We start from the raw sequence: 22293 nt of genomic DNA, 5'->3' as shown, positions 1-22293 counted from the left end.
TGTTTCAAGCCTCTTTCCAGGTTGATAAATGATCCGCAGCACCCTCAGATCTGTTCTACATCAAGAAGGAAATCAGATTCCCCAATTACTGATGACAACCTTGAAACAAATCTTGTCATGCAGTTGTGAATGTAGGTGTGACGGATGGAATAAAGTGCATTTCCAGCACCAGATCAACTAGTAGAGTAATATTTAATGGCCTCACATTAAATATTTGAGCATTCTGATATTTGAGCATTTTCATGTTATGTCATATTTTATGATTATGATGTTTGCTGTCAGTTGCAGCAGTTGGGCAGCAGTATTTTTGTGTTTTGTGTTATGTTCATAAAGTCATCCTAACACCAGCAGTAGTAAGAGTAGTAGCAGTTACCAGAGGGCTCCAGCAGGGGGGAGCGTAGATCTGTTGAGCTCCCTCCCTCCAGTCATTACTAAGGTCATTGCACACACGATCTGAGGAAAGTTTGTGTGCGTGCATCTTTCATGCAAGTATGAGCCCCTTCAAGGGTTAATGTTTACCAGTGTATTACTGCCTCCAGTCTGATATGTACTCAGGAAACTATTTGTAATATGGTATGTTTGCGTATTATGATGCAAGTGAATTACCTGACAGCGATTAAGCTAGCCACATTAACTCTCACATTCACTCTTGCAAAGTGCCAGTGCTGGGTGATTGAATAGTCATGTTAGATTGCTGTTTTGATGTACATTTTCTTTGGTTAAATTTCTGTACAATCTGCTGATGTTTCAGTTCTGTGACACACTGTGACACTTGTGCTGGCCTTTGTATTCACAGTGTGTGGTATCCTCGATAATCCAGTCATTACACACCTGATCTGGGGAAGGTTTGTGTCTGTGCATCTTTCATTCAAATACTCCCCTTTTCAGGGCATTTACAGAGGCTCATGTGAAACATTATACAGTATATACTTTTTTTTGCCTTGCAGTTCAAATCATGTTGCTTTCTCCACTCAGGTTGGATTGTGAACTTTAGCCTCAGAGGAGGACAGGAAACACAGACACTCCCGGGTCACCAAGATCAGGTTTGACGTCTCCTGGCTAGGTGCCGTTCTTGATGATGAACTGACACATAGTTGACATCCCCATGCCACTGTCATATATTTTCCTTCTAATTTTGTTCATGTGTCATTTGCGGATGTGGGAGCTGTAGCTATTGGCAGGGTAGGCCAGAGTGCAGGTGACAGACCGGGACTAAACTTGACATCTCGCCTGGATGGGCATGGTTTTGCAGGATGTAGCAGAGCTCCGTGACCGTCTCAGCCTGTGCTCCAAGTATATTTTAGCACTATTTAATTGTAACGTTACATATTTTCCAGTATAATGTTATGATGGTCAATTTGAGAATTTATCAATAGTTAGGTAAAAGTCATTTGGAAATCTGCAGGAAAGTCTAACTTAGTCGTAGTTGCAGCCGTGCCAGAAGTAATGTTACAAGGAGCAAAAACCTTTCGTAAATCGATGATCACAAAAAAATAAAAACTCATCTCTGTTTGAAGTTACAAATAGGTGTGAGGCCTCCTGTAGGTTTAATCTTGGGGTTAAGGCAAAGATTAGTAATAATCTTAGTAATAATTAATAAACAACTTTTTAGGTTACGGTTATCCAAAAAGTGACAACCTAATGCGAGCCAACGAAAACGTGCATCTGCACACAACACACTGTGTGACGCCCCCGGGTGGAATACCACATTTTTAGGGAGTCCTTCGACAGACCACGTTCACCTTTTGCTGTGTTCAGATTACCAGCGACAAAGCAACAGTTTACAAGCCATTTTCAATGGAAGCCGGTGACATGTCTGCTGCCCAACACTTCGCTGTGTGACGGGCGTGATGCTCTACAAATCAAAGCTGAGCTGGCCTCAACTCTCCAAAAAGCAAGACATTACGTGGCTACTTTGGCATTCGGCCACCTACAAAGAAAGGTCAAACTGAACCCGAGCAGAAGAAAAGACTTTTGTCTGAAAAGTGGCACCAAGATGTGCTGTGGCTAGCAGCCAAAACAGGTGTGTTTTGGCTCAAAGAATTTCAATCATTATATGATAAACACAGAAAGAGTAGGGAGCACACGAATGGGGCACAAGCTATTGCTAACAAACAAACTAGTCAAGCTGAAAAGTCCAGTCGCCCACTTGCTAAATGGCAAAACAAGTTGAATGAAGAACAACGGCAAGCTCTGTGTAATGTTTTTCTCCTAGCATTTCATAGGGCAAAACATGCACGCCCTACGTCTTCCTGTGCTGAGGGTTTTGCTTTATTGAAGCGGCTAGGAGTGAATGTCAGAGGTGCATATCATTCACGTGGAGGGGGAACACGGATAATACAGAGCATTGCGCAAACTATCAGTGGGGAGTTTAAGAGCTAAGTTGCAGTGAAGCTCTTCCATGATACAGGCTTGGATGACTGGATGACAAAGTTGGTCGCCATGTGCGCAGACGGGGCTGCTGTCAATGTCGGTATATAGAACGGCATTGTACAAAAACTATGGCAACTGGCTGCGGTAGGGGATTCCCTTGTGCACGTTCTGTTCACTGCACACACTCTTGACAACTACGCGAAATCAGCTGATTGCAAGGTTCCTTATTGAGGCATAGTGAGGCATTTAATCGCTCCGTTATTGGCTCTGTTGTCAAGCTACTGCAGTTTTTTTTACAAAAAGGTGGAGCAAAGATTGCCGTGCTGAAGAAGTTGTGTGAAGAGAATGGAATCTCCTTTTTGAAACTGGGGAAGTTTTACGATATCAGATGGTCTGCATGGAGGCATGAAACACTGTTGAAAATATCAACACTATTGCCATCCATTCATATGCAACTGGCTATGGTTGATAGTGACCTGCAGCATATTATTATTAGTATTTTAGGTGTTTTCTGGCCAGCATGCTTGACTTTTGAAGATCACATCCAATAGGTTTCAGAAGGAGAAGTTGACCACTGGAGAATGTAAAGATGAACTCATGGTGGCCATTGGACAGTTCACACTTTTACTTGATGGTGAGGGCCACTACAGGACACACACTGTTTCTAATGCTGATGCTGACAGGGACAAGACAAATTTACTCAGGGGTTTAATTGAAGAGTTTGGAATGAGATATGACTCCCTCAAGTAATCTGATTTTGTTTTTCATCCTTCAACTTGGTCTCCACGATGTGTACCATTGCTATATATGTCAAAACATGATTTATTGTGTCTATGCTGTATGCTATTACTGTTCCTAAGTGCTTAGAATTTATTGCCCTGAACGCCTCTCAATACGTTCTCTCAGAAATGATAATCCTAGGTGACTTTAATCATGATTGGTTATCATTAACGCTTCTGAACACCTTAAGGAATTGTGCAGCAATTGATTACTGAGCCTACCAGGCCCAATCCAAAAAATCATAACAGATCCACATTTATAGATCTTATCTTAACTAATAAAAGTAATAAAGTTGTTGCAATTGGTGTTTTCGATCTTGGAATAAGTGATCACTGCCCAGTTGCTTGTGTTAAGGCCATGGCACACCAATCAAACATTCTCCAACAAACAGACAAACACAGATGCTTGTTTGGTGTGCCATGGCTGTCTGTCCTTGTTTGGAAATGTTTGGAGATGTTTGGTCAGATTCAACATGTTCAATCCCTGTTTGTCCGTGTTTGATGAAATCTGGTCAGTTTGCCATGCTTTCAGATGGACAATTACCCCGTCAGTACACATATAGTGCGTGTATCCATAGCAATGCAGCACGCGCATGCCCAGTATTAGCGGTAAACTCACTGGACCAGCTGTGTATTTGTTGTCGTTGTTGTGTTGATTGAGGTGATTTATCTGATATGGCTTCGTTTTGGACCTTGGAACTCTTGGTAGAGCTGTGGGAATCAAAAAAAGAGCCGTATGATGTGCCATCTCAGCGATTTTCCAACCGAAACAGCCGGATGAAAGCAATCGAAGAGATTGCTGAAAAACTCGGGACTACTGGAAGTGGACTAGCTTAACGTTAGTTACTTGAACTCTCCCGCTGAGCAATAGACGTCATTTCAAGGTTGCATCTCTGCTTTAGCTCTGATAGAGACCAGGATTTTTTGGGCTACGTATAGAATGGTTTTTTGACCATATTTTAAAAACATCCTTACATATTTTAAAAATGCATACTGCACAATGCAATATTAGGTTGAATGCACGTTGAATGCACGTTTAATATATACGTCTAGTTTAGTATTTAGTATAGTCAGTGTGTCAAAGCTGGAAAGATCCAATCAGCTAGAGTTTTTACCAGTAACAAAAGGTGTTCCACAAGGATCAATTCTGGGCCCTGTCTTTACAATTTATATTAATAAAATCGTCTCTTCTCTAACTCACTGTAATGTCCATCTTTAAGCAGGATGACACTATTCTGTATTGTTTTGCTGACTCTGTACAACTTGCTGCTGAGAACCTACAACTTTCTTTTAGCGCTCTTCAAGATGCACTTGTTGACCTTAAACTAGTACTTAATGCAAGCAAAACAAAGTTCTTGCTTTTTTCTAGAGCAAGAGATATTGAATTTAACAGTCTACACCGATCCACACTGAAAGAGTCACAGAGTATAAATATCTAGGTATGTGGCTTGATGAATCATTTACATTTAAATCTCATCACCAAACTGCAGCAAGAACTAGGATTTTTGTTTTTGACATGCTGCTGCTTCCAAGACTCATGGAGACATTGGCTACACATTTTTAAAAAGCATCTTTAAAGGTGGAAAAGTAGCAGTCCAGAAGCTTGAAGAAGATGAGGAATATGTAAAAAGAAAAATGTTCTGGACCATGACTAGACAAAGCATTCCAAGTTGGTGGGCATTCCAGTGGTCTGTATGCACAGAGTGGATCAGTCAGTCTGAAGACCTGATGCAAGATATACATGAAATCTTTGATTGTTGCACTTGGATCTTTATATTTGTCCATGGCATTTCTTAAAATAATTTCTCTCCCTTTGTCTCTTGTCTTCTTCTACACTGTCAAGTGTCCAATAACATTTGACTTTAAAAAAATACAGTACCAAGGCCCTGTAACCTTTCAAAGATACATAGAAAGTACATAACAAGAGGTTACCTTGAGAAAAGAATTCAATTTCAATGTATACCTTGAAAATAAACATAGACAGTCACAGTATGTAAATTTGTTAGTACAAAATTAAATAATTTACAATATATCTACACATAAACTCAGACACTTGGGACCTTAAATCCCCTGCCTGCCCTATTAGTAATCCAAGTATGAGTACAAGTCAAAACAACCTTGTTGCTGGGAATTAACCATACAGATATCATTAGGTATACTCTGTCATGGAACAATACAGTGCAGAAGAATTCAGACAATTCTTGGGATGCCCCAGTGGCCTAATGGTAAACGCTCATACAGTACTACATAACTGCAACATCTGTGGTTTGCTTCGCTGCTGGGGTCCTTTGTTGCACGTCATACCACTCTCTCCCCCCCCAGATTTCTTGTCTAAACTCTTGTCAAATATAGGCAAAAGTCTTTAATTAACATAATTCTTAATTTGGCTGTGTAATGAAATGAAACGTGATTTATACTGTACATACAACCTAAGGGTAAAAATGTCCTACACTGTCTACCCTTGATGTGAACACCGCCCAAAACCCTTAAAACTGCAAGTCAGCTCTTTTTCATTCCAAATGTGCTGAAGTAGAGTCACAACAACACAAGACTTACAGACTGCACTGTTAAAGGAGCACTTCACAGATTTCACGCATATAGTAAGGGTCAGTTTAGCAGTCACAGGGAGTACTACTCAGCCTGAGGAAACAGACTCTGGAGGAGCTTTGTCAAATCTGAGAAAATGACTCAAGTGACGTCACTCAGTAAGCTCAGTTTGGGCTTAGAGACTACAACTTTTTAACAGAAAGCCTGAGTCACAAATAAGGGGTGTGCTGTTTGAAGGTGTGTACCATGCAGGGAGAGTCTAAGAAAAAACACTACCAAGTTCGATGCAACATCAGAATCAGAATCAGAATCAGAAATACTTTATTGATCCCCGTAGGGAAACTCTTTGTTACAGTAGCTCGCCTTTACGTCAGTGCACACAGGAGAAGTACTAGAAAACGATATGATACACTATAAAACACTATAAAAACAGGTCAGAAAATAAATTAAATATCAGGTCGGTATAAGTATAAGATAAACTAAGTGTCGAGTACCAAGTGGGTTTACTGCTTGATGATGAAAGTACAGTATAAAATACAGTGTCACCAAATATGTAATAAGTAATAGTAATAAGCGGAGGTGCATGTACTGTCAAGAGTAATAGAGGTATATAATATCAATAACAATAAATAAGAAAAACTAACATGGGAAAACCAATATTGCACGGGAGTAGTACACAGAATATTGCACAATTATTATTAATTATGGCGGAGATGTAATGCTCAAAGTCCAGTTTAGTGACCTAGGGTCATACAGACTGACACTTAGAGGGAGGAGTTAAATAGTTTGATGGCCACAGGCAGGAATGACTTCCTGTGGCGCTCTGTGGTGCTTTTTGGTGGGATAACATGCAGGATTCTGTGTGAACTGTCTGTCTTTCGTTCGCTCCCTGACTTTATACAAAAAGAGCACTACTACTAGACAGTGATAGAAGGAAAGATCAATATGGAAGAGGGCCTTGTAGCCTTCTTTAATTGCTCCATTGTGAAATGGATTATCTTGGCTAAATAACAAATTGGCTGCATCTGAATCTTAATTAATGAGCCGGTCACACAAAGGTATCTCAATAAAAAGTGTGTGAAATTGTAGTTTGCTTTAATTGTTTTCCACTGCTCCAACAGGGATTAACAACAACAAAAGGAGCATTTGAGGATAGCTTGCAAATCGGTGGTTGTTTTTAAAAATAGCCATCTTTTCATCAGCAAGTCACTGTAATGATTCATCTTTGACAGTTGCACGGCATAAGGTGCATCTGTGGTGTATTGTATAGTTTGGGTTTGCTGACATGTGCTGGTGGAGAGTTCAGTGTAACAGTTTAAGAATTAATATGAAGATGGGTTCTGCGGTATCAATATGTAATGAACACAAAAGAAAAATCATTTTACAGGCCTCTGGCAACACATTTTTTTCTTTATTCAGAGTAAGATGTGTCAACATCCAGCATGACAAAAATTGTACAAAGTTCACAATTTATAAATGAAATATCACAGCAACTTGTGATCTCACACATTTATAGCAAAATTAAAATGTCAACAAATCCATGCTGTGTAGTACAAAAATAAATCAAACTTCAGTTCCACAGAGAGCACAATAGTTTATACAAAATCCTGTCTTTGTTAATGGTCACTGAAAACAATCTCAAAATGAATCGGCTCAAATAAAATAATAAAACCTGATGAATTCACAATAATTTATATGAAAAGTCAGCTTTCTAAATATGTGACAACCTTTTTGTGTTCCCTATAGATAGTCACAGATAACTATATTCAGATTTGTTATTTATGTACCAACATCAGACGAGCAGCCGGTTTGTGCTTTAACATCCCTTTTCCCTTTTTACTGATAATGAGAATTAATTCAAAAACTGGTACTAGCTATTACTCTACTGAAGCATTACTATATTGGCAAAAAGCTGCAGACACGATGCTGTGGAAAAAGGCGTATGCAGTCATGGATGATGGGTAGTAGAGTCCTGAAAGAGGACAGTAAAGTACAATAGATGAGATTCAATCAGGTGAACGACAAGCACCTTTTGCATTAGCTCTCAAAAAGGCAAATTCTGAACATGATCGCTAACAACTAGAACAACAGAATGGAGGGGTGCATACAGTCAGGCATACGGGCGTGACGCTGGATTGTATCACCCCTCGAAGGTCTCGTTCACCATTTCTTCTGCTTTTTTTAAAACCTTGAATTGATTGACTATTTAATCCTTTGTACAGTGATTAGATATAAAGTGCTGCTGGGGGATAACTTCATCTTCCTAAAACATAGCAAAAATGAAAGAACATTGTTAATGTTTTTACACTTGATAATAGCCTACAGTATAACTGCTATGGTTATAATCATCCTCTTCTCTGATTTCAAGTCCCTGTTCTTCCTCTCTCAGTGGTACTAGATCCACACCTACAGTGGCTCCAAGCAGTTGGTTGCTCCAATCGTGTGCCAAAGAGGTCACCTGCAAAATTGCACACCGCCGTACGTAATGATAATATCTTCAAGGACAAGTGCAAATAGTCTACTGGCACATAAGTGGGGACAGTGACCCTGTAAGTCCCGCTGTCATACTCTATAAATACTCTTTACAAAACCCTCTGAAACCCTCCTTTTAGGCTTTCGGGTACTGCTTTTAGTTTCTGTAAGAACATCAAAACATGGAAACGAAGGTGTCCCTGTGCAAAATCGTACAGAAAAAAAGTGGAACTCATATACTTTCGCTTCTAAAACTCAATGTCAGGTTCCCTTCTCTTTTTTAAAAAGACTTTTTGTATTAAAAGATTTGTATAAAAATCAATATTTTACATAGGCTATATTAAAAAGATTCATGTTACCCCGTTATGCTTATAAACAAGAAATTGCATATACCCAACCTTTTTTTTTTCTTTTGCAGATTGCATCTCGTACCTACAATAAACAAATGATTTAGTTATTATATCGCGGAGACATTTCTTGATCCTAGCAACACAAGTCTCGAAATTGAGCAGATTTGATACTAGAAAGGCTAGAACGTGGTCTCTATAGGTCATTGTCTTTACACATCATTTCTATTTGAAATTAGTTAAGGATGAGCATGTGTTCCTCTAGGAATTAATTGTCTCTCCTAGATAATGGGATTTCCACCATCGGGTTTCCGTGTAATGATGTTTACAATATAACTGTTCATACATACATTCATACATACATCAGGTCAGTTTCCTCTCCGAATTCATTTACAGCACCAATTAAAAATGCCCCCACCTACAGCTACGCATCTTTTTTTTTTTAATCTTCATCAAAACAAATCACAAACATTTCTCAAGCATTGTCAGAAAATAAAGCAATTTGCAAACCAGTTCTTGCTCTTGAACAATCTACACGCAAGAAGAAGAAGAAGGAGAAGAAAAAACATCTAAAATCATCATGTCCAAAATCATCCAGTGAGGATAAAAACAAATAGCTTCCTCCTTGCTTGTAGTTTTTTTCATTTTTATTTCACTGTCCAGTTTTTTCATCGAAAATCCTTTGTTGTCAAGCAATAAAAAGAACTCACGTTCCATTATCATTAGCTTACTGTTCAGAAATATACACTAAAAATGTGCATACATGAGCAGCTAGAAACATTACATGATACTATGTCAGCTCATATGAAAACGTACAAAATGTGAATGTCCTCAAAAACTATTTTGCCGTTTACTCTTTTATGTTCTTCCTCAAAGCAAGGCCCAAAAAGAAAAGAAAGAAAGAAAAAATTGTCTAGAGGTCTTTCTAAGCATAATACCTCTTTTTTTGAGAGAACTGAATTTAGAATATATAACACTATATAAGTTACTGCAATGAACCGAAGAGATCAAACCATCACCGCCTGTTTGTATGTGGATTTGATACACCACCCACACCTGCTGGAGGAACAAAAATCTCCCTTTGTTGAATGGTTACACTTGGATCCCTTGAACAGCTTGCTTGATGTTTTCCAACAGGGCTTTGTTTTCTGGGCTCTGGTACTGGTCTTGATTTGTGTACATATCTGTTAGAGTGGTCACGTAGGCGTCGAAGTTCTGATCACTTATTGGCTCCTGCTGGACCAAAGACACAACATGGAGGCTATTAGAGGAAAACAGAGGTGAGGGAAGAGTCAAGGTGTCCTAAAATCTTCTCATCGCATATCTAAAGTTTCAAGAAATATGTGGAATTGTATTTAACGGAGTTGTGTTGTTTCCTCAGCAAAACAGATCACACGAATACAGACGGAAAGTTGCTTTTCATGGATGTATTATACAGTAAGAACTAGATACCGGACTCAAAGATGGCACCCATTCACCTGAATCTAAACTGCTCGCCGAGCGCACAAGACAAAAAGTTTGCTTTCACGTCGCGTGGCCCACTGCACACGCGCATTAGTGTTTTTCCTGCTGGCTCTACCCACGCGATTACGTCGCACACTTACAAATTGCTTTTCTAGGTTGTGGGAAAGCGTTGCAAATATAAAACCTCCATGAAATTCATCAAACAAAGAGTAATAATTGACTTTGTATGCAGCTCCAGGTGTCCTGTCAACAGTCTTACAGCTGTTTCTTTTATAATGGTGGTCTATGGCTAAAATGCCTTTTGGGCTGCAGGGAATTTTTGCGTTGTAATATTGTGAGTGGCCACTGGGACAAATTGGCAACAAGACTCGACTGACTCGACTTTCTGATCTATACCCCCCCCCCACACACACACACACAACAAAAAACAGTACCACATAAATTCAGTGGTATTTAAATTTTAGCGTTAAGTATTCAGTATTGAGTGTAACAATTACGTATTCAGTTACCTTTAAGATTAAAATAGTAGTGACCTTTCTTTGCTTCCATAATAATGACAATATTTATAGAGGAAATGAAATACAATATTGAAATACAGATCATGAATAAAGCTAGTTAAATGATATAAGCCATTGACTTACTTGCTGGTGCAACTGTAAGCAGCTGTTATTCCTTAGAGGAGGCTCTTTGTGTGCCAGTGGTTTCTATGGAAGGAAAGGAGGGACACATTTCTGTTAGTTTGCTTTGAGAAACCAAGTTGTTATTCTTACATTTAAACACTAGGTGACAGTATTTGATATACAGCCACATACAGAAGACCTCAAATTAACTGGAAAAATAGAAGCTGGACATAAATGAAGACATACAAGACATCAAGACAAACACAGAGCCAGGCCAGCCAATGACATCACAGTGGCCCACTGGTGTTATAAGGAGGTATAATTTGTAAACTGCTGAAATATAAAAGGAGGATGTGATTATGAAAATAGCTTGCCTCTCAGAGAAGGATGCTTAACTGAGGAATAATTAATTCCTTTGTCAATGAATGTTAACTAATCCATTATACAAGAGGAAATGATGACAGAATGGCATTGTGAAGGATGAAAAACAAGGTGAAATAGTGTGTGATTACTATGAAACTCTTAGCAACAGAATGTAATACGTCTTGCTTTATTTTCATGAGCCAAAAAAGCTAGAATGATAGCAAATAGAATAACATGTTTGAAACACATTCTGTCAAAAAAACAGTCAGGTGTTCATTTCTCAAAAATGTGAACCTTCAGAATTAAAATGAGAGGACCGTTTGTTTTGAAACCACTTTGCAATACACTACAATAAAGCCGTTAATCATCGTACCTCTCTAAAAGAAAAGGCAAAACCTCAATATAAACTGTAATAACTTTTGTTTAACCTAAACAGTTGAATGTAGCAATAATTTCTGTTGTTGGAGTTGCTACCGCTGTAAAAACAAATTATAATAAATAAGCCCAATCAAACCTCATTTCACAACTCCCCCTCACTGTTTGGAAAGACAAGCAACGCTCGACATTTAGACTAAGCATGCACAGTAGGCTGTGGTTCAATACACAAATAAATGAATAAGCTGCTATAATGCTACGGTTAGCTATATTCTGCCGGCTTGCCGTTCCTGGTGGCCCTTACCATATGAGGGAGCTGGACATTAGCTAAACTGTTAATCAGTGACTGGCTGAGGTTGGCCAGCTCATGCAGGAGAGATTCATTTTGCTGTTCAATCACCTTGTTTTCCTCCTCTATGGACTTCAGGTTGGACTCCATTGTTGTAATCTGAGGAGAGGAGGGGTGGATGACAGGATGTTACAGTACAGCTTTGTATTCACAGGCGGGTCCACACCACTGCTGACTCAGATGTACATAAACATAGACCAATGAATGTAGCAGGACGGGACAAGGAAGTACCTTACCTGTGTTCTAAGTTTGATCATGTCTGCTTCCACTTGCGAATTTGATTCACTTAAATCTTTGATTTCTTCATCCAGCTGTTTGATCTCGTCTTCATGCTCCAGCCCTACAGAGGAGGAGCAGCATTAGCACTGACGCATTACTGCAAGGCCTCAGTCATAAATTCGATTAACAGCCTTTATTTTAGACTGTAGTAATTAAAAATGACACATTATGACTCTATGTAGCTATGTAAGAATTCTGCTGGACACAGTGTGTGGCTGCCTTCGCCTCTACAACAGAACTGGGCCGGGTCATTTTAGCTGATTAGGACTCAACAATCTCACAGTCAAATTACAATCCTGTCACATCCCTTTATGAAGCACTGAAACTCACTGCAGTCGAGGGTGAAGTGTTAGGAAACAGATGGAGCACACAACCACAAGCTAGCTCAGATATTCCATGTTTGATTACTGCCAAATAAGCCCAACCCTGTCCTTCCAGATTGGAGCCACTCTTCTCATTATTCACACCATACCCCTGAATGGCAGTTTATTTCCAATTTACTCAGACGCTGCTCACCACACACACGCACACCCTCCTGATTGGTTTATTATCTGAAAGTGGAACTCTGTTCAGCAAATTATTCCACATCCATGTTCCTGATTGGCTGTATTGTGTGGGTGAGTGGTAGTTGTAGTTACCGCTGCTGGCACGTTGCTGCTTTATTGTTAGCATTTCCACTCCGGAGAGCCTGGCTTTCCTCATGGCGGAGGTGGCACGTGGACAACCCGACAGACTGGAGGCAGCAACAAGGAGAGGAAGCATCGTTTCAGTATATTCCACACACGCAATGAGCCAACATGGCTCATAGACTGCTGGGTTTATATATGGGGACATTGTGTGTTTGTGTGTGTTTGTGTGTGTGGGGTGGGGGGTTGGGGGGACAAAAAATGTAGGTAATGTTTGATGATGTCATGTCGTGAGGAGACTCTCTGTGTGCTACAACCGAGTTCGGGCTGTTTTTGGTAATTACCTACGGTGGCCGACAAGGGCAAACACACTGCAACTTAAGAAAACGCATGCAAGTAGACAAAACACATGCAAATTAAGAAAACATCTTCATTAATTTGACAACGCATGCGCAACATTTAGAAAACACGCTGCAAATACATAAAATGCACATAACACAACCAAATACAGAAACGCGCTGCAAATACACAAAACAGAAGTGTTTCCAGAGGACACTAAAAAGAAGTCGGGTCCAGTCCGTATCATCTGTTCATTGTTTTTTGATTTTGTTTTGTACTCTTTCTCCACTTGGCGGATGCGTAGCTGATCTGCAGCGTGCACTTACCTCGCGGTTTGTAAAGCATTTTTGAAACTGAAAATTAAGGTCAATTTGAAGGAATTGTTTTCTAAATGCTGCACATGTGTTGTCAAATTAATGAAGATGTTTTTTAATTTGCTCGTTTTTTTATTATTGCACAATCAGGTCGGGGAGAAAGGCTCCAACGGAAATCTACAAGCAGACATTCTGCTACTTCCCGCCAGAAATGAAAACACAGTTTCGACGTGGTACAGCGTATGGAAAGCAAACAGAACAGCCTACTAACCTAACAACCGGGCACTGCCATCACATGGAGATGAAAAAATAAGTTGCTAACTGTAATGTTGTCTAATTTATAATAAAGAAACTCACGAACTTGGTAGACACACATTACAGCAAGCACGGTGTTTTTCTTATTCTACAGTCAGTGTAGGCTAAGCTCTGATCTGGCCGCTGCCGAACGTTCGTAAAGGAGGAATGCGCATAGAGACGTAAAAATCCTTTTCTGTGCAGAGAGTGTAGCGTGTAGCTGTGTTAGTAAAAGAAATTGATAAAAAAAATTGTCTGGTCAAATGACAATAGAATTTAAGAAAAAACACGGTGGTAAAATTGCCATAGCCTAGGCAATTTTGTAAATGTTTAGCTACAGTTAGCTTAGCCTAGCATAAAGACTGAAAACAGGGGGAAACAGCTAGCCAGGCTCTGTCCAAAGGTAACACAATCCACATATCAGCAACTCTAAAGCTGATTAATACGTTATATGTAGTTTGTTTAATCCGTACAAAACCCGAAGTAAAAACAACAATTTAACGTTTTACAAGGTTATGTGCCTTTTCTTGGCCAGGACCAGTTTCTTCCTGAGGTCTCCTGGTTGCCAGACAACTAGCAAGCTTTAGAACTGCTTTCACTTCGATCTTCTCAATCTAACTCTCAGCAAGAAAGTGAATAAGTGGATTTCCCAAAATCTCAAACTATTCTTTTAAAGTTTGGTGCACCAACTGTTCTCATGACTGCTTTCAGTCCTTTCATGTAAGTTCCAAAGTAGGTGTAGAACATTACACTAAATTGGTACACTTATTGGTACAATTTACCTTAGTTATAGATTATAAATTTAAAGGTTCCCTGTGGAGTTTTTGACCTCTAGTAGCGCTATGGAACTGTTTTTCTAAGAGTGGGTCTCAGTTTCGTTCATCTCATGCATGTGCGCGAGGACATGTGCACGTGGTTGATGTGATACACGTTCCTGCCAATGGTTTCCCTCTATTCCACTGATCTACAGGTGGCAGTAACACGATGCGCCAACAAAGGCAGGGAAGCAGAAGACTGCTAGGAAGTAAAGTAATGTAAATAATACAGGGTCTAAAATAGTTTAAAAAAAAATCTGCTTTGCAATTTTTTTATGGAAGAAGGAAATGCATTCAACGCTTTTGTTAGATCTCAGGGATTCACACGTGTGTTTTGGTTAGTAAGACTGAATTTAAACAGAACTTTTGTTTGTTGACAAGACAAGTCGACAGGGCACCTTCAAATCAGTACACAGTATCTCATCCTCCCCTCAAATCTTGGTATGTAGTACTCCAGCCAAGTTCCCTAGACCCACCTCCTATGTGTCAGGAAGCTGCCGCTGACGTGACCCGAGCCGTCACAGCCTGGTGTGGGGCAGGACATGCCCTCTGTCTTGCCAGACTTCCATGTGAACTGGATGCCATTTAGGTAGCCGTCCTTCTGTCTCTTGGCTGCTATGGGGCATCCTGATGCACTTCTGTGGGATGCATACTTCCCCGTCACGTGTCCCTGACCGTCACAACCTGGGACTGGACACCTGGGAGACACAGAGTGAAATGTTCTCAGAGAGGCCTCGGTTTTTCATTGTTTAACGCACGCATTCATTCATTCAACCACAACCTTCATTTGCTTACGTATTCAAAGTTGATACCATCATCTTTTCATTATACTGGAGACATTATCCTTTTTTGCAGCGACCTGCTGAGTCTCAGCTACTGGCTCTCTGGTGTACACTACAGTCTGTTTGCCTCCTGAGTACTAAAACACCATATACTGTATAAGCGAGTATAATTTTTCTGTTTCCCTCTATCTCTTTCACTTTGATAGAAAGAAGATACCATCATCTTATTTAAAGATGTCCCAGTGGCAGCCTTATCACAGTTGTGGAATGCTGACAGTGCATCAACACCAGTGCTAATCAGATGCAATGAGGCAGTATATTATTCCAAATGTCACACCTCACAAAATGGATTATGGCTAAAGTTAGCTACAGTTGTGAAAATATCATTTCTGTCTGCCATAGCAGCTACCTGGTTTTAGTTCAACCTCATGACTTTTTGACAGGAAAAAGATACAGGGGCTCACGTACACTGCTGTCTTCCACAGTGTCTCTTTCTGTGGTATTTGAGATCTTTCCCCTAGTGAATATAAATCAGAAGTCAAAGGAATTTGCTTAACTAATCCATACACCCAGGCTTCTTCCTTAACATGTTTACCACATTCTGAAAAAATGCTTAGATAATTAGATTAATGAATTTGAAAAATTGCAAGCTGTTTGCCTCTCGGAGGCGGCCGTGGCTTAGTGGTAGAGTGGGTTGTCCACCAGTCGGAAGGCTGGCGGTTCGATTCCCGGCTTCCCTCAGTCCACATGTCGAAGTGTTCTTGGGCAAGGCGCTGAACCCCAAATTTCTCCCAAGGTGTCGTGTGTGTGTAGCGCTTTGAGTGGTCAGAAGACTAGAAAGGCGCTATACAAGTACAGTCTGTTTACCATTCACTCCTGTGACAACTTGAGATAACCCACAGTGTGGTTGTCTGTGGAAGTACTGAACATAGATGTTAGATGAGGTTCTTGTTCTTTAGATGAAATTGTTTAATTAGATTTGACAAAAACATACAGTCTTTGTATAGATCTCCAATAGCATGTATGCCCTTAGGTGGCTTTCAATATACAGTTGTTTTTCCAGTACAGACAGCAGGATTGTACCATAATGAGGAGCATCTTTGTACAAAGTGTGACAGTTTATACATGTTTTTATACAAATGTTATTTGAGTCCAGACCTCTCTAAAATGAACAACAACAGGATTTGTTGTGTTACTTAGTTTCCAATATTTGGATCATTTAGCCATTTAACGTGAAAAAACATATAATCTGAGATCATCTTAAAGTAGCCCTTCCCTCTCTTTAGAGCACAGAATTTATTTGATTTAATCGTTAGTTTTTCCCTTCCCATTTGCTTGACCATATGAATATACCTCTTAAAGATGATAAGTGATTGGTAGCATCACTACTATAGAATTGAGTCAAGGGGTTACTGGGACTTTTAAAATACAAATTTTACACCATGGTGTAGGTTTGATGTTCTGCGGTTATCCTTTATTTGTTTTAATATTTAAATATTTAGTAACAGTGGGTTAAAATTCAATAAGCATGACCTCGGACTTGCAATCACTTGTGTAGCCTGATCATTTTGAATATGATTGGATAGTGCCCATACTGTAAGAATGTTGAGGGATCATTCACCACTGCCTTCAACACCCACAGTGTCCTTTTTGATACTAACACTGGGGGGCGCCAAAGCCGAACGTTTTCAGATTCTACACAAACAGTAGCTTTAATTGAATCCATTGATGCAATTGCTTCCTTCTTTGTCATGTTTGACATCCCTTCCCAACCTTTCTCAAGTACTGCCCTTGTTGCTGAATCTCTGTGTCCCGATACTGATGATGTGTTTTAGGTGCACTAATTATGAATCAATTGATTTATTCTATGACAATCTGGTAAAGTGGTTAATTCTCAACCTCACATTTAAATTTCTTTTCAACCTCTTTGCCCATCACTTTTACTATTTAGAACAAAGGCTTAAACTTTCTTTGGGCTGAAGGGTAAATTAAATTTCAGCAATGGATTTAAATTATTGAAAGCATGCCTGTAACATCTTATTCTCCGCAGGTCTGTGAATTATTCTGGGTGATGACTCATGATGGTGTAAGATATACTGCTCTAGAAACATCTTTTCATTCTTGCTAGCCTCTCTCCCATGACTGCAGCGTTCCTTATCCTCCCAAGGGAAGTTTGAACACCAGTTCGAGCCAAAAAAGTTTCAGCTGCCTGAACCAGATATCTGCTCACAACACCTCATCAGTGACCGGAAAGAGCTGAACTGCTACAACCTGGCAGCAGACAGATCCAGAGCTGTGCTGTTGAGGCGACCGTCCACCAATCTGTGATGAGAGCTACATGTGTGCTGTGTTACAGTTCAGAGGAGCCAAACTGACTGCCATCCAGGAATGCATAATGTCCAGGAGGGAGAGCCTGGTGAGTGCAGTGCTGTGTTTCATGCCACATGTGTTTAGGGAGTGTTTCATGTTTTAAAACAGCAAGACCCCCCCCCCCCCCACAGTTTCTTTGGACTCTCCCCCTGACTTAAGAAAAAACTGCAAAACCATCCCACCAATATATTTAAAACATTATAACATAATAATAATGCAAGAAAAATAGAGCTGCAGCGATTAGTTGATTAATCGATTAGATTCTTTGGCAACCATTTTGACAATCGGATAATGGTCTTACTCATTATTTAAGCATAAATGCCAAACATTTGGTGCATGACACAACATTTGCTTTACAATATGCACGTTAGAAGTGAAATTACCAATTGCCAAATTTATGGCAAACAAATGATGCATCACATTTACCAAATATTCTAGCCACACTGTTTGAAACACGAGCTACTAACTGCTACACTACCAGTAAGCTCTTGTTTTACACATTAGGGAATTTAGTTTTAAGTGCAAAGTGAAATATATAAAGAAATGTCTTGGTTGCAGTTTGGTTAACTATGGAGGAACGGACCATAAAGTGTGTTCAAATCAGCCTGCAGAACTGATTTTTTTAGTAACGTTCTAAACTGTAAAAAGTTATATCAAGGCACACATGAAAGCCATCTTTTTGATGTAACTATTTCCTTTTTATAATCTATTATATAATAAATCTCCAAGGGAAGGTCGAATTAAAGTATGAATATTAAAAAAAAAAGACCCTCATATGCTCTTCCCAAAAAGCCAGACTGCCCTCCCTTTGGCAAAATAATAATGACAATAATCTCCTCCTTTTACTCCTCCTGTAATCATTGTTTGTACAGTCCCTTAGTGTTAAGGATTAGACCAGGCCTTCTAGCATGACAGCCAGAGCAAACTCGAGTCTCCTGATAATAAATTATCATGGAAAGGTCATGATCTCTACCCTCGAGCGGGCACATAGACCTTTGAGGGAGGGTGCAGTAATCTTCCATCTGGGCATAACAAGCTCAAGAGAAAGAATCAAAAGGATGATGTCATCATCCATAATCCAAAGAGGGAAAACTGAAAGATCAAGAGGTGGACTTCATTCGCTCCCTTTGCATTCAATACTGAAAAAAATTTAAGAGCCTTTAACTTAGAATTTGTTGTTTCAATGTGCTTCATTCTGTGGGTTCTTTAGATTTCCTTTATTAGTTACAACCGCCATGTCTTACACTGAAGCCAAGAGTCTTTACTCATCTCCTTAAGTCCCTAAGATATTTTAACGTCAACAGAGCATACTTGCAGGGCTACCTGTGGCAAACTGTCCTCAGAATCCAACCGAATGACAAGATCAAGAATGGCCAAAGTGTGATATTTGTGCTCTGCACCACCAGAGAAATCAATGCAGCTGCAGGGCTGAGGCCAGAGAAGCCCATTGTGGGATTTAGTTAGAGTCCAATCAATCTCTCTCTGCCTCTATCGCTCCCTTTCTGCTTGCCTGTCTGTCTCTCCTTAGCTGTGTGGCTGCAGGAGTTCACCAGAGACTGCGGAATCTCCCCTCTCTAAACTACTACAACCTTGCTCTTCTGAAGTTTTTCCTGCGCCTTCAGATTTGGGTTGAAACTTTGCACTCATACCACATTTGTCTTGTCAGAGCTAATACTGATTTATTTCTGCTTGCGTCAGTGCACGTCAAAGAGCAATGTACTGATTATTAGACAGTACATTGCTCTTTTGTTCCTATTCACGCAGCTTACTTTACCCATCATTTTAGAACAGGAAAACCACAGTCATACGTCGTGTTTTATATTGCACATGGGAAATGTAAAGTAAGCAGTGAACAGTGAGCAGTGTTGGTAGCAGGAGGAAGAGTTTCAGCAAACGGAGACAGAAGACTGATGATCAGTGTCTGTACTGTACCTGATAGGCTCCTGGTCCTCCTTGTTCTCTTTACTGTGGATGATCTTTATCCCACTTTTCCTGGCCCGCGGACACCCTGAGAGACTGCAGATAAATGACAGCGTTACAAAGTTGAAGCATACAGTACGTGTGTGTGTGTGTGTGTGTGTGTGTGTGTGTGAGATTGCGGGGGGTAGAAGCAGAGTAAGGTAAGAAGGTAAGACCTTTAGGATATATGTGAGACAGAAAAGACAGACGTATTGAGAAAAGGGAGGAATTAATTCTTGTATGTATGCTGCAGAATGTGTGTCGTACCTTCTGTGTGAGGCGTAGTTGCCAGTGATATGTCCCGAACCATCGCACCCTGGTGTCGGGCACCTGGGGCAGAAAACACAAAAAGGGCTCAGGGCCTACAGCAAAATGACTGGTACAGTCATTATGCTCATTGTCTATTAAATATGACAACATACAAGCAAACATTTGCTTCACTATGGTTAGAATTACAGTGCAAAATACACCATGACAATCGGGAGGGGGTCCTGTGTCATGTGCGGTGGGCTAGGACAGACTAGGACTACTGTGCTGTATATGAGCCACTCAATCCAAGTACGTATACAACAATACCATAACATTAAACATCCTATATTTTGTGAAAAATGTAGTGAAAACCTTTTAAAACATGTTTTAAAATGTAAGGACCTTTACTAAAATTATCTCCGGAATAAAAATGAGCATACATGGCTCATATATGGTGTAGCCCAAGCTCTATTTATTTTTATTTTTTATTTATCTGTTTAAAGGTCGTTTAAATACTTTTTTTTTTCTTTCTCAATGTGTCTCAAACACTAGTTATAATTAATAGATTACATAAGAATAAGGCTGGCAATATTTTATATGTTTCTTATTGTCAGCAAATCCCCTGAAAAGACCTGTGTTAGTCCATCTCTCAATACTTTCTGATTTCCCTGCCCTGTATTTGGTACTCAGCCCCAAGCCCATTGGTTCCTACTGAAGATGTAGATCTTTAAAACGGGTCATGAATATATAGTTTCATTTTTTTTTAAAGACTAAAGATTTTCCTAAAACAGCTGGGCACAGTAGTTTTAAGCAAACATTGCTCAAACAAAAGGAAATAGTGCATTTGTTGGGGACTATTTTCAGTGGTGGATGAATCCACATTTGATGTGCAAGTGAGTATTTGGGGCAGCGGCACGGTGTATGTGGGATTGAGACAAAATAAACTACAGTGTGTGTGTTCATGGTAGTGAAGGAACATGTCACCCAGTGCACTGATGTGTTTTTAATAGTTTTTGGACAACAATGTTGCTCTATGGCACAGAGGAATAAGATATATCAGGCTTTGGCTACATACACACTTGTAAGTAGGATCAGTGCATTGTTGGTCTGGGTCTTTTTAAGGGATTTGTTGACAATATAAAAAGATATAGAATATAACCAGACTTGAAATTGTTTTCCTTAAAAAGCAGTCAAATAAAGCTCCATGAGCAGCCTATTGTTTCTATCCATACTGTGCTTTACATCACAACTCTATGTGCACTAGCACTAATACGGTTGACCTTACCCCGGGCAGAATGAGCAAAACATACAAATCATACATATATTAGTAAGTCATATCACGCCTTACTTGAGCTCTTGCGCGTTGTTGGCCAGCATACTTCGAATGCTTTTATCAGCTAAAGGACAACCTGAGAGACTGAAAAATACACCAGTGGAAAATTAGTTACACAAGAATGACAAGTCACCCCACCACTGCAACACAAAATAATCTCTCAGACCACACTCGTATACACAGACATTTACAAACACACGCATACATAAAATATCAACCAGGAAATGCAAAAAAGCCATGATGCAAGTGCAGGGAGTTGATTTAAATAAGTTTACCCTCTGAGTATTTGTATTCATACGTAACGACAAGGAAGCCTTGTTTTCATGCACGGTCTGTTCTGCACTGTATTCAAATTGGACTGAGTGAATAAAACATAGTAAATTAACACTGGGATTGAATTTAGGTGGAATCGTGAGCTTGTTTAGGGGAAATCTCACGTACGTGCAGCCATGTCAGCCTCCAGACTGATATCATTCAGTCCTTGCAGACTTACCTCTCACTGCAACACTCAGCAATTCTGCTTAAGTCTTCTTGCTCTGAATGGTAAATGCTTAGTCTGCATTGCACTGTGGGAAGGGCCTGGAGGACTGAATAACATCAGCTTAGAAGGCTTTACACTTGGCCCATTGAGAAATAATTTTATCACAGGGTTTAGCTTAAAAATTTGAAAGCGTCCAATCTTTAATTAATTTAATGCTTTCCTTATTTCATGATACCCGTGTTTTCAGGAAGTCGCCAATAGTCAAAGGGCAAACAAATAAGAGAGAGACATTCTTCCTACAGCTGTTTGACAGCATAGTCGAGGTAAGCTGAAAACAATAAAGAGAAATAGACTTAGAATCCACCAGGAGAAAAGGAAGTCACACCTTCGATGTGAGGCGAAATTGCTCGTCAAGTGACCACTTCCATCACACCCCGGTGTGGGACATCTGCCACCGGAAAAATAGACAGATTTATAAGCCCAAAGGGAAGGAGAAGAAAATGTGAAAATTACAGAATAAAATTGTTTCTGTTTTTTTTCCATTGTTGGTTTTCATTGTTTCCAGTTTAGCTTCACTGTCTGTGATTAACATTGTGGTTCCTGAGATCAGCTACACTTGATATGGCATGAGACTGACAACTAGTGTTGTACCTTATAAAGAGAAAGCACCAAAAGAGGGAAACTACAATGAAGGCATCAGTAGAAGCAACCAGCTCTAAGATCAGTGTGGACAAATGGATAAAGCTATTAAATAAAAGTCATA

At 39.8% G+C, this 22293-nt stretch overlaps 1 protein-coding gene across 16 annotated transcripts in view; it reads right to left on the bottom strand.

The window, feature by feature from the left end:
- Window positions 1-7089: 7089 nt before the first annotated feature.
- Window positions 7090-22293, bottom strand: part of myt1lb (myelin transcription factor 1-like, b) — a 106890-nt gene continuing 91686 nt past the window's right edge. For 7 of the 16 annotated variants that reach the window (XM_044166473.1, XM_044166475.1, XM_044166463.1 and 4 more), the window contains 10 exons: window positions 21916-21978; window positions 21065-21133; window positions 19735-19797; window positions 19441-19524; window positions 14833-15054; window positions 12607-12701; window positions 11926-12029; window positions 11645-11788; window positions 10624-10686; window positions 7090-9754 (listed from right to left, as the gene is read on the bottom strand). In XM_044166473.1, the coding sequence (XP_044022408.1) occupies window positions 9611-9754; window positions 10624-10686; window positions 11645-11788; window positions 11926-12029; window positions 12607-12701; window positions 14833-15054; window positions 19441-19524; window positions 19735-19797; window positions 21065-21133; window positions 21916-21978 (1051 nt within the window). In that variant the 3' untranslated portion in view covers window positions 7090-9610. The remainder of the gene's footprint in view (window positions 9755-10623; window positions 10687-11644; window positions 11789-11925; window positions 12030-12606; window positions 12702-14832; window positions 15055-19440; window positions 19525-19734; window positions 19798-21064; window positions 21134-21915; window positions 21979-22293) is intronic. The other 9 variants (XM_044166472.1, XM_044166471.1, XM_044166470.1 and 6 more) reach the window with 7 other exon arrangements.

This window comes from Siniperca chuatsi, linkage group LG15 (genome assembly GCF_020085105.1).
Source record: "Siniperca chuatsi isolate FFG_IHB_CAS linkage group LG15, ASM2008510v1, whole genome shotgun sequence".
Classification (NCBI taxonomy): Eukaryota; Metazoa; Chordata; class Actinopteri; order Centrarchiformes; family Sinipercidae; genus Siniperca; species Siniperca chuatsi.
The sequence above is the reverse complement of the archived record's forward strand: the minus strand, read 5'-3'. Positions and strand labels throughout refer to the sequence as shown.